At 33.9% G+C, this 14,087-nt stretch overlaps 1 protein-coding gene across 1 annotated transcript in view; it reads left to right on the top strand.

The window, feature by feature from the left end:
* Got1 (Glutamate oxaloacetate transaminase 1) overlaps positions 1 to 14,087 on the top strand; it is a 59,311-nt gene that overhangs the window by 20,085 nt on the left and 25,139 nt on the right. Inside the window, exons 3-4 of the mRNA XM_090399667.1 lie at positions 2,657 to 2,765; positions 7,441 to 7,553. Coding sequence (XP_090255793.1) covers positions 2,657 to 2,765; positions 7,441 to 7,553 — 222 coding nt within the window. The remainder of the gene's footprint in view (positions 1 to 2,656; positions 2,766 to 7,440; positions 7,554 to 14,087) is intronic.

Genomic DNA, 14,087 nt, shown 5'->3' with positions numbered 1-14,087 from the left:
CATGTTTACATTCACAAGACACTCAGGCAATGCATTCCACTCAACAACCACTCTCCATGTGAAAAACCTACTTCTCACTCCTCTGCTCACACCCTCCTTATGCAGTTGACAGCAATATCTTCTTGTTCTACCCACCTCTCCCCCTCTCCCATTCTATGAAAAACCTCTACCATGTCAACTTGTTAACAACCCATGACTAGCTTACATGTCTCAATCATAATCCCCCCCCCCCTCCTCCTCTTGTTCATGAAGCTTTGCAATTTACATACTCCCAATGTGTCCTCGTACTCCACCCATAACAGATGATGGTGTGAAGTGCCATGTAAATCTTCCATTTGTGGTAGGCTTTCTGTGTACTGAAATGGTCATTATTTTTTCTTTATTTATTTCAACAAGGATATCGAGGAACAGTAATTTCTTGCAATCTTCCAGTTCAAGAGGGAATTTTATGTTGGGAATTTCTTAAAAATTAAGTTATCCATTGTTCCTCACCAAACAACAAAAATATCATCAATGTAATGTAGCCAAGTTTTTGGTTTCTTGTGGTAGTTTTTAATAGCATTCATTTCAAAATTGGATCCTGACTTAATTCTCTAGCTGAATCCAGTACTTTCCACTTAAGCTGGTTATTTACTGGATAAAATTGCGTACATTTGAGATATTTTCTCTAATCAATCAACCCATCCACTTCTCATTAACATATTTTGCAAGGTATTTCTTTCACATAAATGCTATTTACAAAATGTAATCAACACTTTATTTTGTATTTCATTATAAATATAAACCTTACATTACCTATCAAAAAATTTAGTTCTGAACTAATTTAAAAAATTGTATGGATATGTAGCATTCAAATAGTTTTTCATTTTTTAATGATAATCTATCCATAAAGGCCAGGGAGACTGAACATGGTCTTTTTGAACTACTTGATCTTTTCAGTAAGCAGAGTGGTAGTTTTATAGCAGGTATTGAAATTGTCTGTCACCTAAAGACTTCATTTGCTTTGATTAATTTATGATTCTTGTCTCTGTTCAAATTAAAAATAAACAAATTTGTTAGCTGACCACTTAATGTTGTGAAATCAATCACCTTTAGGCTTCATTGGGATTTGTCATTCTTCTTCAGTAGTGCAATTCACCACCTTGGCATACAAGAATGGTGTGCATGTGTGAGCCATAAAAAAAATTGCACTTTCTGCACCATATAAAAACTGCACTGATTATGAAATTGCCATGACAGTCCCTTGTCATTTAACAGTAATTAGATAAACAAACTTAAATCATGTACACATGTGATAGGTAAATAAACCTCACAGTAGCCCAAGGAGAACAGTAGTACACTACAAGAGAGATCACACTTTTCATCATCTCAGCTTGTGTCAAAGTTGTTAACACTTCATGGTTGCTTTCAGGTAAAAAGTCCCTACTATTGGACTATGAATTGTGGAGAATGGAAAATTGGAAAATTTTCACTGTCTCAAAAATGACACAGTGAAAATAATCATGACACAGGCCTTCTGTAAGTGAAATAATATATTTAGTGATGAAGCAATTTTTCATCACTCTGATACTCTTCCACTTGGTTGATGTTTTGAAAAGAACAGGCCTTACTATAAATTTTGTTCTTAAGCAGGTGACAGAAGTCATGTTAACTTGGAGATGCTCAAATTCTTGAGGAATAAGATGCCTTTAGATAATGGTGGCACTCTTATTGATGCTTTGCAGAAGATTATATCATCATTTGCTGATATGTTCCAATTCCAGAACAATCCCAATGTGATTTTTTCTTTCTGGAAATTTTTAGTATGATAATTCTTCTATAATTCTGATGTTTGGTTCTATTTCTCTTCCTAAATTGGTATAATGAGAACTGTTCTCTAGCCTTCCAAATTGTGGTTCTCTCTAACCCATTTATGGATTATATTTACAAACTCCCAATTCCCCAGTTATTTTCTCTACATTATATCTCCTCTTTGGAGATATAGTGTAGAGAAAATAATACCATAAGAGTACCATAAGAAGAAATCAGAGTTTGGGAACTCTGATTTCTTCTTATGGTACTCTTTCAAATTCCAGATCATTTTACCTCCTTTATAATATTTATTTTGTATTATTTTCAAAATCTTGCCATCTTTTGTCTATTTTTTTTTTTTTCCATCTAATTAGCATTCTTACAATTTTCTCTGTTCTCTAATAGGCTGATTTTCTAGCCAGGAACCTTTTTTATTTGATTTGCTCTTTTCATTCACTGCTTTAACTCTCCATGATCGCTGTGGAATTCTTGGAGTTCAAGGATGGAAATACCCTTGGCTGAGTGAGTGTTTTCTTTTGGATGTTGCTCATCAACATCCAAATACCCAACATAGTCTAGTTCATCTTGTTTTTACTCTTTCTTCATTTATCATATAAATCATTTTCACATTTGTGCATGCAGTAGATAAAGCCAGTACTAAACTGCCAAATAGGAAGCTTCTATTTCTAATGTGCTTTATTTTTGCAAATTCTCATTCATGAGAGGAGGAATATAACACACACAGAAAGGAAAAAAACACTACTGCCAGATAACTTGTATTGATTGCTAAAAATATGGATACAGTAAATCAGATATAAATTTAAAAATTTGGTGAACGCAATATAATTTGCTATCCTTGTTTCAGGTTATTAGTATACAAACACTTAGTGGAACAGGTGCTCTCAAAGTTGGTGCAGATTTCTTGGCAAAATGTTGTGGTTTTAAAGTATTCTACATGTCTTCTCCTACATGGCGTAAGTTAGCAGAATGCTTTCATTTTAGCATAAATTGTTAATAATACTTTATTCCTATAAACCCTATGTAATGAATATATTTCAGTCATGTTTTAACTGTTTTTTCTCAACTAATTGGGTAGACAAATGGTTTGGTGTGTGGAGCATTTGTTTTTTGTGCACTTCATTCTTATTGTAGTGAAATGATAATGATCAAAAAATAGTTAACTTTGCCAAACCTTTTGCTGTGCCTACACCAATAATGAGGACAGATTGAATACTTTTGATTCCTGAAAAATAAGGTGTATGAGGAGTTCAGTAAACTAGATGTCAATAAGACAATAGGACTTATGATGTATCACCACTTGTCTTAAGGGGATTAGCATCAGCCTTGGCCTGAAAATCTTGTAGGCTGTTGCGAGACTCTTGTTAGTACAAGAGTCTCGCAACAGCACAAGCTCCAAAGGAGTGGAAGGAAGGTAAAATTTGTCCCACTTCACAAAAGTGGTGATAAGAACAAGGTCGATTATAGACCGATCTGTATATCTGAAGTTGTAATTAAAATATGAATGCTAGGATGCAAAAGTGGGTTGACAACAGTTGTATTCTTTGTGCTTGTCAGCATGGGTTTGTTAAAAGGAGGTCATGTTTTGCTAACTTGCTTATGTACTATAACAAGGCGATAAATGTATTGGACAAAAGAGATGCATATATTATTATGGGAAGGGCCACTACCCAGACCAGTTTCGACCTTTATTGAGATCTCATGAATGGGAGCCAGACCCAGAAGTGATACCAAAGTTAAATAATGCAAAAGTTATATTTCCATATACAAGTAATCAAAAGGTGTCACACCTTATTACTAAATATACTCTGGATTAGAGATAAACTGGTCTGGGTAATTTCTTGGCATCTTTAATTTTTAGTAAAACCAAGTGAAAAAACTTTCAACATCTGTCTCTAATACAGAGTATTTTAGTAATAAGGTGCGAGACCTTTTGACGGCTTGTATATGGAAATGACTTCAACTTTAGTATCACTTCTGCATCTGGCTTTTACTGTTGAGACATCAATAAAGGTCAAAACTGGTCTTAGATAGCGGCCCTTCCCATAATGCAATGCATTATGGGATACTAAAGCAACTGATGTGAAGTCTCTATAAACAAGTAACACCCAGTCATGAAGTTTACTTCATGTGCAAGCTTTGTTTGCTTACACTTGGATAAAGGATGAAACCAAGAATATAATTTCTTGGCATCATTAATTTAAGGTATTAGCAAGTTGTGTATGAGAATGCAGTATCCCAGAAGAGGAGCATCACTAGTAGTGTTATTACTGGAGTCAGTTTTGGGACCATTATTATTTAATTTGGGTATTAGTATTATTGGGATGGGTTTAACACAAATCAACTGTTTGCAGATAATGCAAAAATGGGGAAAGTGATAAATCAACCAAATGTTGTGGCCTTACAGCAAATTGAATAGAATGGACAACAGTATGGAACTGTCAGTTCAATATTGCAAAGTGTAAGGTTATGAAATTTGGTAGGTAACATGCAATGCAAGTATACACTTGCTGATGAAATTTGGAAGAAGGTGAGGAGACGAGAGGCCTTGGAGTGATAGTGGGCAAGGATCTGAAATTCAGAGATCATATTGCACAGGTTGGTCATCACATCAAATTATGGCAATGATACAGAGGACCTTAATGTGTAAAAATGTGAATTATTGTGTACAGATTTGGTTCCCTTATTTTCATAATGATGAGGATATATTGTAAAGGGTCTGGATAAGACTTACTAAAGTGGTAACTGGTCTTTGTGATATGAAGACAGATTGAGAGAATGCAGTTAGCAGATCTTTGTGAATAGGAGGAGGAAGAAGAGAGAGGATATAATTGAGATTTAAGTTGGTAAAGAGTTGTTATGGGGTGCTTAAGGGTCAAAGCTGTATAACTGAGAGGAGACCTCCACATAGCCTTTAAAGGAATGCAGAGACCCGATCAGGGCTTCTGATCTAATGTTCATTCCTCACTGTCTCATGTACCTTGTTGGGTATCTACTTATTTTCATAATGATGAGGATATATTGTAAAGGGTCCGGATAAGACTTACTAAAGTGGTAACTGGTCTTTGTGATATGAAGACAGATTGAGAGAATGCAGTTAGCAGATCTTTGTGAATAGGAGGAGGAAGAAGAGAGAGGATATAATTGAGATTTAAGTTGGTAAAGAGTTGTTATGGGGTGCTTAAGGGTCAAAGCTGTATAACTGAGAGGAGACCTCCACATAGCCTTTAAAGGAATGCAGAGACCCGACCAGGGCTTCTGATCTAATGTTCAATCCTCACCATCTCATGTACCTTGTTGGGTATCTACCTGGATAGTGAACGAACGAGGATGGGCTGGCAATTTGGGATTTAGCCGACCAAATTGTATTCTTATTGGCTTAAACCAATATACAAAATGATGGTACAACATGACAAAATTTCATGCCGACTAGGGCATTGCCTGGTTAAACAAGGCCCCCGTTTAACCAGGCAATTTGTTTTTGCCACGGAACCAGGGCGAACAGTGAAAAGTCACTGTTCGCCCTGGAACAAATCTGAAAGCACACCCCAACTCAATATCGTCAGAGTTAAAGATCGGTACTATCAACATAAGAAGCCTGAATGGCAAAGAAATGGAGCTAGCTGAGGAATTAGATAAGTACCAGATCGACATAATAGGAGTGACTGAAACAAAAAAGACAAAAACTGTTGAGATCTTTCTGAGCAATAAATACAAAATGTTATATTCAGGCAATGACAATCAAGGAAAAGAAGGAGTAGCCATAGTATTCAACACAAAATATGAGGCTAATCTTCTTGAATGGCAGGCAGTCTCAAGTAGAGTGATGTGGGCAAATATCAGAATGGGGAATTGGACGATGAGACTAATTTGTGCCTATGGTCCCACAGAAGGTTTTACTGAGGTAGAAGTGGAGAAATGTTTTGATGCTTTAGAGAAAGCAGCTGACACAATGAAAAATGAAAAGTTGGTCCTTGTTGGGGATCTAAATAGCAGAGTAGGAAATGATTGTCAGACATACAAAAATATTTTGGGAAAATTTGGAGAAAAGAGCAAAGCTAATAATAATGGCAAATACCTGTTGGATTTCTGCTCAGGACATGGACTGGTTATAACTAACACCATGTTCCAACATAAAAATGTGCACAAATTCACATGGAGAGAAGAGGCAAGGAATAAGAAAAGTCTCGTTGACTATGTTATTGTTGATAGTGATGTTTTCTCCCTGGTACAGGACACCAGAGTGTACAGAGGATTTGAAATTGGGAGTGATCACTATTTAGTCTTGAGCAGGATAAAATTGAATTTCATATTGAAAAGAATAACATGTAAGAAAGTTTTAAAGCGAATAAAAGTTGAGCAGCTCTCAGATGTGAACTGTAGACTAAAATACACAAAGATTATTTAAAAAAAAAAAAAAAAAAAGAGTTTGAGAACAGGAACCAAACCCTGGAGATTCAGTGGCAAGCCTTGAAGAAAACCCTGATTGATTCACCCAGAGAGGCATGTGGTGAGGTTGTATGCAAGGATAGAAAAATCAGAACTCCATGGTGGACACAGGAAGTTAAAGAGGCAGTGAAGGAAAAGAAGAAAGCATATCAAAAGTTCCTGGCAAATAAGTCAGCTTGTGCTCTTAGAGAATACAGAGACAAATGTAAGAAAACTAAACACTGTATAAAACAAAAGTCATGGGAGGACTTTGGCAAGAACATAGAAAATAAATATCAAGAAGGTGGTAAGATATTCTGGAGGTTGTTGAAGAAGCTTAGAAATGGAGGAAAGAGTGCTGTAAATGGAGTTAGAGATGATAAGGGTGACATGAAAATGGGAGAAAAAGATATCCTTGAAGTATGGAGTAATTACTTTGAAAAACTTCTAAATGAAACAAGCAGTGATGACAGCACAGTGGTAAAAAACACTGACCAGGCATGCAGTCAGGAATACATATCCATACTTGAAGTAGAAAAAGCCATCAAAACGCTTGAAATGTGGAAAGGCAGTAGGAGTAGATGATATTCGACCAGAAATGCTGAAGTATGTGGTATAAAAGTCTTACAGTGGCTGCACTGCATAGTTCAGAAATCCTGCACAGAGGGACTAATTCCTGATGATTGGAGTGGAATTCTCATAGTACCCATATATAAAAATGGAAATAAAACTGAATATGAGAATTACAGAGGTATTGAGTGTTCCTGGTAAGATTTATGCCAGTATATTTGTTTGGCTCTGACACCTGGATTGCAATATCTAACTTAAGATAGTACCACAATTAACTTTGAAATGATTTAAAAAGAAGAAAAGAAACAAAATAGCATTTAATTTATACATCAGTAGTAAGTTTCATATTGTCTTCAGTGTCATTTATTCAAAACATAATCAAAAACTTCATGAGTTCTGTAGGATATGGACAAGATTGAGTGTAATATCTCTTCTAACTTGAGATTACAAACATGAAGATGGGCCACAGTCTTTATGAGCTGCATGTAGTATATAGATTTTATCACATTTATGAATAGGAGAATGAATTGCTTTTCTAGTTTGTTTGGATTTCAGTTTGAGATATTTATATTAATATTGTGAAATTATAACTGTAGTATTTAATTTTAACTGTGTTATTTTGCATTGTTATAGCAAATCATAGGCTTGTATTTAAAAATGCTGGTTTTCAAGAAGCACAGGTTTATCGTTATTGGGATGCAGAAAAACGTCGCTTGAATTTTGATGGTATGCTTGAAGATTTACAAGTGAGTGCAACAAAGATATAGTTCAAATGTCATATTTATTTATTTATTATTTTTTCCTGGTTCTTATATAAATAGTAATTTTCCTCTAGTGTCATTCCTAAATTCAGTAATCACATCTTTTCAGTGAGATACTGCCTCTTTTACAAAATGTACTGATATACATATTCCTGTTGTCATATTCCCTATACTGTTATATTAAGTGAAAAGATACCACAGTCAAAGTAGAGCAGCTTTCAGAGATGAACTATAGATTAAATATACCACTATTGTTAGATTTTTTTTTTAAAAAAAAGGAAAGGATTTGAAAAAAGATCAAACCTTTGAAAACTATTGCAAAATCTGAAGCAGGAGTTGGGGAGGAGGGTGCAGAAATCTGTGAAGTGACTTATTTCCTAACTGTGGAGTTTAGCATTTGCAATGTAATGCCCTGGAACTAGTGTTGTCAAATGAAAATTACTAAAAACAGCTAAATCTTAAAAAAAAAAAAATTAAAAAGTAGTTAAAAATAAAAATTTGAAGCTAAAATTTTAAAAGCAGTAGCTGATACTTTTAAGTTACTTATTTTATTCAAGTTGAAGTGATACTTGCATATAAATGACTAAGTACATCTTCCATGTGGTCTTCTGCGCTTAATTCACCCGTGTTTTCACTTAGATTTTCAGCTTTATTATATATGGCCTTCGTTCCAATATTACTCAGCAGTAAACGATAGTCTGTACAGCACTTGTTGTTACGCCTGAGGCCATACGTGAATGGAAAAAATAGCTGTCAGCATTGGCAATTCCATCTTGTTTCTTAATTTAGTTTTAACTACATTCATGGAACTAAAAATTCGTTCAATTTCCGCATTAGAATTTGGCAGTATTAATAAATTTATTGCACACTGAACAATTTCTTTAAATGGATTCATTCCAGATGCATCTTTATATTCTCTTACTTCAGTCCAGAATAACTCAGTTTTTTCTATATTTGTTCATTTATTTAAGTGGATAGTATTGTAATGGTATTCAGGAACAACAACATCTTTTTCTGTTATCAGCATTATTTCTAAGATGGGAGTAACAGGTTCTTTTATATGTTTTAGGGCAGGGGTTCCCAACCTTTTTGTTTCCTAGAGCACATTCTAAAATACCAGTAGGGGTGATGGGCACCATCTATTTTTTCAAGCAAATTTTTTGAATTAGTTTGTTAAATGAATACATACAAAGTTTACATTATAATCAAATGTTTTATTACTTAAAAGTTTACATTATATAAAAATTTAAATATATGTCAGTTAGTTTGATCTTTGGCATTCCATTTCATTGGTAAGTGCTTTATAATTAGCAGAATATGATGATATTCCAGTTCTTAAACTGGAATGAACAACTTCGATGTGGGTCTACTTTACATCGTATGTGTTTAATACTTGTCATGTGTCATTAACACATGCGTCATATAGCATGCCATGAATTGTTGCGTGATTATTTCAAACTATACGGTACACGGTTGAACAGCGGTGGGCACACACAAATTGGTCGACGGGCTCCATGGTGCCTGCGGGCATAGGGTTGGGAACCCCTGTTTTAGGGTATTGTCAACAGAAAAAGAAGACATCATTCTTAAAATATTCAAGTTTTCAGGCAACCTTTGCTTAAGCTGTCTGAAGATACCAAGAAGAAACTGTCTTGCTCTACTCCTAAGATTTCGCTCATCATTTTGCATTATTTTCTTTTGTATCATCAACTCTGAAATTTTTCTTTCAAATCTGTAATCAAGATTTGGATTGGTATCCAAATAGTCATCAATCTCTGACTCTAGAGGGTCGACTGTGAATGATGGTAACACTAACATATTAGCAGTAGAGCGAATCAAACGAGAAAGGTCATCAAATAATCTCATCTTATTCGCACGGTTAGATTCGAAAATTTTGTTAACTTACTGAACTTGAACTAGAACAGGGTGCAAAAATAAAAGGCACAACAGATTCCTTTCATCTTTGTACATCTCCCACAAAATTTGAGCTTTGTAACATTTCTCAGTCACACTCACAACTTCGAAGTGAGTTTTTAATTCCAACCACTGGCTGAGAATTCTGTCTACTGCAGGTTCAATTGAGAACCACCTTGTTGCACAATTGCTTACAATTTTCAGCAGAGTATCACTTTCGTTGATAGTTTGATACAGTTCTTTGTATTCTGCTTGTCTTGAAGAAGAATGTGAAAACCGCTTATACGTTACGGCAACTAAAAATTCTAATTTTCTTCGGAGAGATTCTGCACAAGTGTGAAACATTGCCAGTTGTAATGAATGGCATACACATCTAATTAAAATTAAGGAGGGAATATATACCTTCAGTTATTCATAAATGCCATTATTGACACCAACCATTTTTACTGTCTAGTTTCTTGGTCAAGAGCTTTTTTTTTTTCAGTGCAGCCACAATACCACTAGCGTCACACTTTTCTCGAACCACCATGCTCAGAAATGTATACTTAATTTTGTTGAATTTCTTGCTATAATAAATTATGGCCATTCCTGAAATCTTATTCACTGTGATATCATTTGATTCGTCTATTAGCAAGCTGAAATTTTCATCTCCAATGTCCGCATTTAGATCTTCTTCAAAATGCTCACTTAGAATATTCTTTACAATTGCATAGCACTTAGTTCAGTGCATTTTTACCTTTGGCATAATTTGACTGTCTGGGATGATATTTTTGCAAAGATCTACTAGATGATCGCAGCTGTTGAATGATGAGCGACAACAAAGAAATAATGCTAACCTACCTTCAAAGTTCACGGCCTCATCAGAATTTTTCACAAGCATATTTGTAATAGAAACAGCCTTATATGGAACTGCAGCACGATGTTTCTTAGTTTTTCTATGCTTTACAAGCTGACAATATTTAGCAGTATATCCCATCTGCAAAACTAAAAGGAAATATAAAGAAAATTTTTCCACTGAAATTGAAGATCAAGGTAGTCTGTATCCGGTTCTCAGATCTAGTAATGCTGAATGCTTTCTTCACAAGTTCCTATTGTAGGGTGAAAGTGCTTGTTTCAAAACCATAGTGCCATGATTTTTTAAAAGTAATAGGCCTACAGAATTAAATTTTAATATGAATAAGAGACAAGGACTTTGTTTAATTTTGGTGTTAAGAAATCTCTTATTGAAGGTATTTGTGACACAATAGGTAGTGATTCATCCACCTACAACCTACAAAGCAATCTCCAAGATGTACAAAATGAGGGGAAAACTATCAGCACACAGGAGAAAAAGTCTGCATTTGCTCCTAAGTACTTATAATATTATAAATTTTTGGTGATCAGAATGGGATGTCAATGAAAATCAGCACAAATTCATTTAATGATGTTTATGTTTAATCGATATTTAATTAATTATTAATTAATAATAAAAATCAGCTACATTAACAATTAATTATTAATTAATACATTACAAAATAACCAAGGTCTTCCATGAAAATTTCAGGATTTGTGAAGTGTTCCATTGTAAGAAAAGTTTGGGAAACGCTGGATTACCCTATTATCGGAATGGATTCTCCTTCTGTTGACATGCGCAGAAGTATCAAAAGGTCTTGTATCTGTGGGCATATTATACATAAGTTTTGAAGTTATGCACCGCATAACTTCAAATCTGCATAAAGAGAGACCCGAATGTATATTGAAACCAAACAGTCATATTATATGTAGATTTTTCACATCAACAGTTTTGTATGTATTATGAATATTTTGATGTTGCATGGGCATGAGACCATTCATACACATGTATTGTCATTTTTGCATATAACCAGTGGTGAGCTATGAAAATTTTAACAAAGGGCTCGCATCATCGAGCAAAAAAAAAAAAAAAAGCCTCATTTAGCTCTTATAATACTTATATTGTGACTGTAGAGCTTCTGACAGATATGATAATTCCTGTAGAATATCAATCATTAATGCTAGATCTTTTAAAAATTCCAAATTGAGAAGTCGGTTTAAAAAGCCCTTATATTTATCTTTCAATGCAAAATGCTTGCATAAAGCTGGGTAATTTCTCCACAAAGCAAGAGAGCCGTTCATAAACTGCAAGCTTCCCATTGTGGCCCAAACACACGGCTGATCTTTAAAATTTCGATATACCAAGGTTTTTTGCAATCGTATTTAATTCTCGTTGATTTTTTGGTGATTGATGATGAAAAGCATGTCATTTATCCATAAATATTTCAAAATTATTTATTTCTTTAATCTTTTTTTTCGAATCGTCTAATGCTAAATGTAAAGGATGAGCACAATGCCAAATCACAACGTTGCAAAATTTTTGTAGAAGTTTGATTGCAACACCTGGTTTGTTTCCTATGCAATGAAATTATTTTTTATATAGTTATCAGAAAATCCATATGAATTTAAAGTAGCAATTATATTAAAGTAGCATTTATACATTCCACGGTAGTATTTTCTAGTTCTGCAAGATTATTAAACAAGAAGAACAAGGGGTTCACAAATTTGAGAAAGATTTAACAAAGGGGGCTTGCGCAAGCCCCTTATAGCTCGCCACTGCATATAACACATTAAAAGACAAGTCTTGTTCTATTTTCTTTTGAAACTTTTTATGATGCTTAACAGAAAGACATGTTCTTATTAATTTTTACCTTTGGTCCTTTAAAACAGGTCATACATTTTAAATGTTGATGTTAATCTTTTGCTTACTATATTAATGGAATATCTGATGATGGTTTTAATTTTTGACTGTAATTGATTACCAAGCTATACATAAAATAGCCTAGAATATTATGCAGGAGAATTACATCCAGTTATGAATCTAATGATTTAGTCCTGGTTCTATAATTTTTATTCATATTTAAAAAGGGAGAAATCTTCACATCCCCCCCCTGCAATCTCATTATCCTTTTGCTAACTCTGTCACTTTATAAGTCTGTCATTTACTTTATCTTTACTGATAAAATCACTATCTTAATTGTTATCCATGCCTTTCCAACAGTCTTCTCTTAAATTCCTCTTTCTCAGTCAAACTCAAAACATGATTTCCTCTCTATCATTCTTTACTTGTAACTTTATCATTTATGTCTGTCCATTTTCTTTGATTTCTTTGCTCTTTATCTTAAATAAATCCACATGATTGGTAAATCATGAATGTTGGAACATTCATGATTCACCAATGAATTTTTATCTGTAAGACGTCCTATAGTAATTCCACCTTCCATTTGAGCTTGGATGTGCCTTTCCTTAGGCTGCTTTCATTAAACTCCCCTTGAACATTTCCCATATATTATTACCATCCTTTCCAGCATCAGTTTAAACCATGGTGCAATTCCAAGAGTGTTTCCTGAGTTAATTGTAATCACTAGTTTTGGAGTTTTCCATATACCTCTTCTTAATTGAAGATTCTGCATGCTTAGTCCTCTCAGGTCACAATTGTATGATCACTTTTACCAGTTGGAGGCAGTGACTACTGTGATTATGACAAATTCACTTTACTTTTACCATACCCAGTATTCTCAAACCTTGGGATACCTTCCATTGCATGCAGTTTCAGATAATTATCTTAATTGCTGTATGAATTCTATTTCTTTCTTGCCATGTGCACTTTACTCTTTCCAGTCTATCCTCAGATGAAGCCCTTCCTATAATGACTACTTACCTGCAAGACCGCCAAGTGCATATGAGCCACCTTTGTGCAAACTTTAAAAAAACTGTCCCTCCCCCTTGAAAGTTAATGAAAGTCATTAAAAGAGGAAACATTTTTATAATTATAATATATATTTATTACAGTAATAAGTACAAGAAAAATCACACAAAACAAGGAAATCACATGAAAAGTAAAGTTTATATTATATGTATAACAAAATAATTTTGAGTCATATATACATAAGGAATACATAAGTTTATAAATACAATCACATCATGAATGTCATATACCTTATAAAATCACAAAATTTGTACTCTTCATGCTTTTAATCCTGCAAAATTCTTAATTAATTCACCCAAGTCTAAACTATTCATAACATCATTTATAGAAAAATTTGTTAAAACATTCTTGGGTTATGGTTGATTGTAAATAATTTTTAATTATTTTGAGTTTCAAGAAACTTCTTTCCCCTGAAGCCACTGATACTTGTAGTGTTAGATAAATCCTTAAAACAACTGAAATATTTGGAAACATATCATGTAAATTATTCTCATATGTGAAGTTCAACAAATCGTGAGGGGATATGTCTTTGTTTTTTATGAAACATTGTAAAGTTTTGAGTTCCTCAAAAGGACATTGTCATCAATATCATGATCATTTGGATTTTTATCATTGCTTAATTTCACGTGTAAGTCTTTACAATGTTTTGAGATATCTTCCCCCTTCCATTCTTTCAATGCATTGACATTATGGAAGATTTTTAAATTTCATTATTCTCCTTTAACAACATAAACCTTTCAATTAGAGATGATAGAGTACTGTCTAATATCACAAAAAAGAAGTGTATTTTAAAATTATCTTTTGCACTGGTAAGAGGTTCATCATTCACTTCATAAACAAACCTT

This window comes from Typopeltis vanoorti, chromosome 1 (genome assembly GCF_054136105.1).
Source record: "Typopeltis vanoorti isolate ZY-2024b chromosome 1, IOZ_Tvanoo_1.0, whole genome shotgun sequence".
NCBI lineage: Eukaryota > Metazoa > Arthropoda > Arachnida > Uropygi > Thelyphonidae > Typopeltis > Typopeltis vanoorti.
The sequence above is the reverse complement of the archived record's forward strand: the minus strand, read 5'-3'. Positions and strand labels throughout refer to the sequence as shown.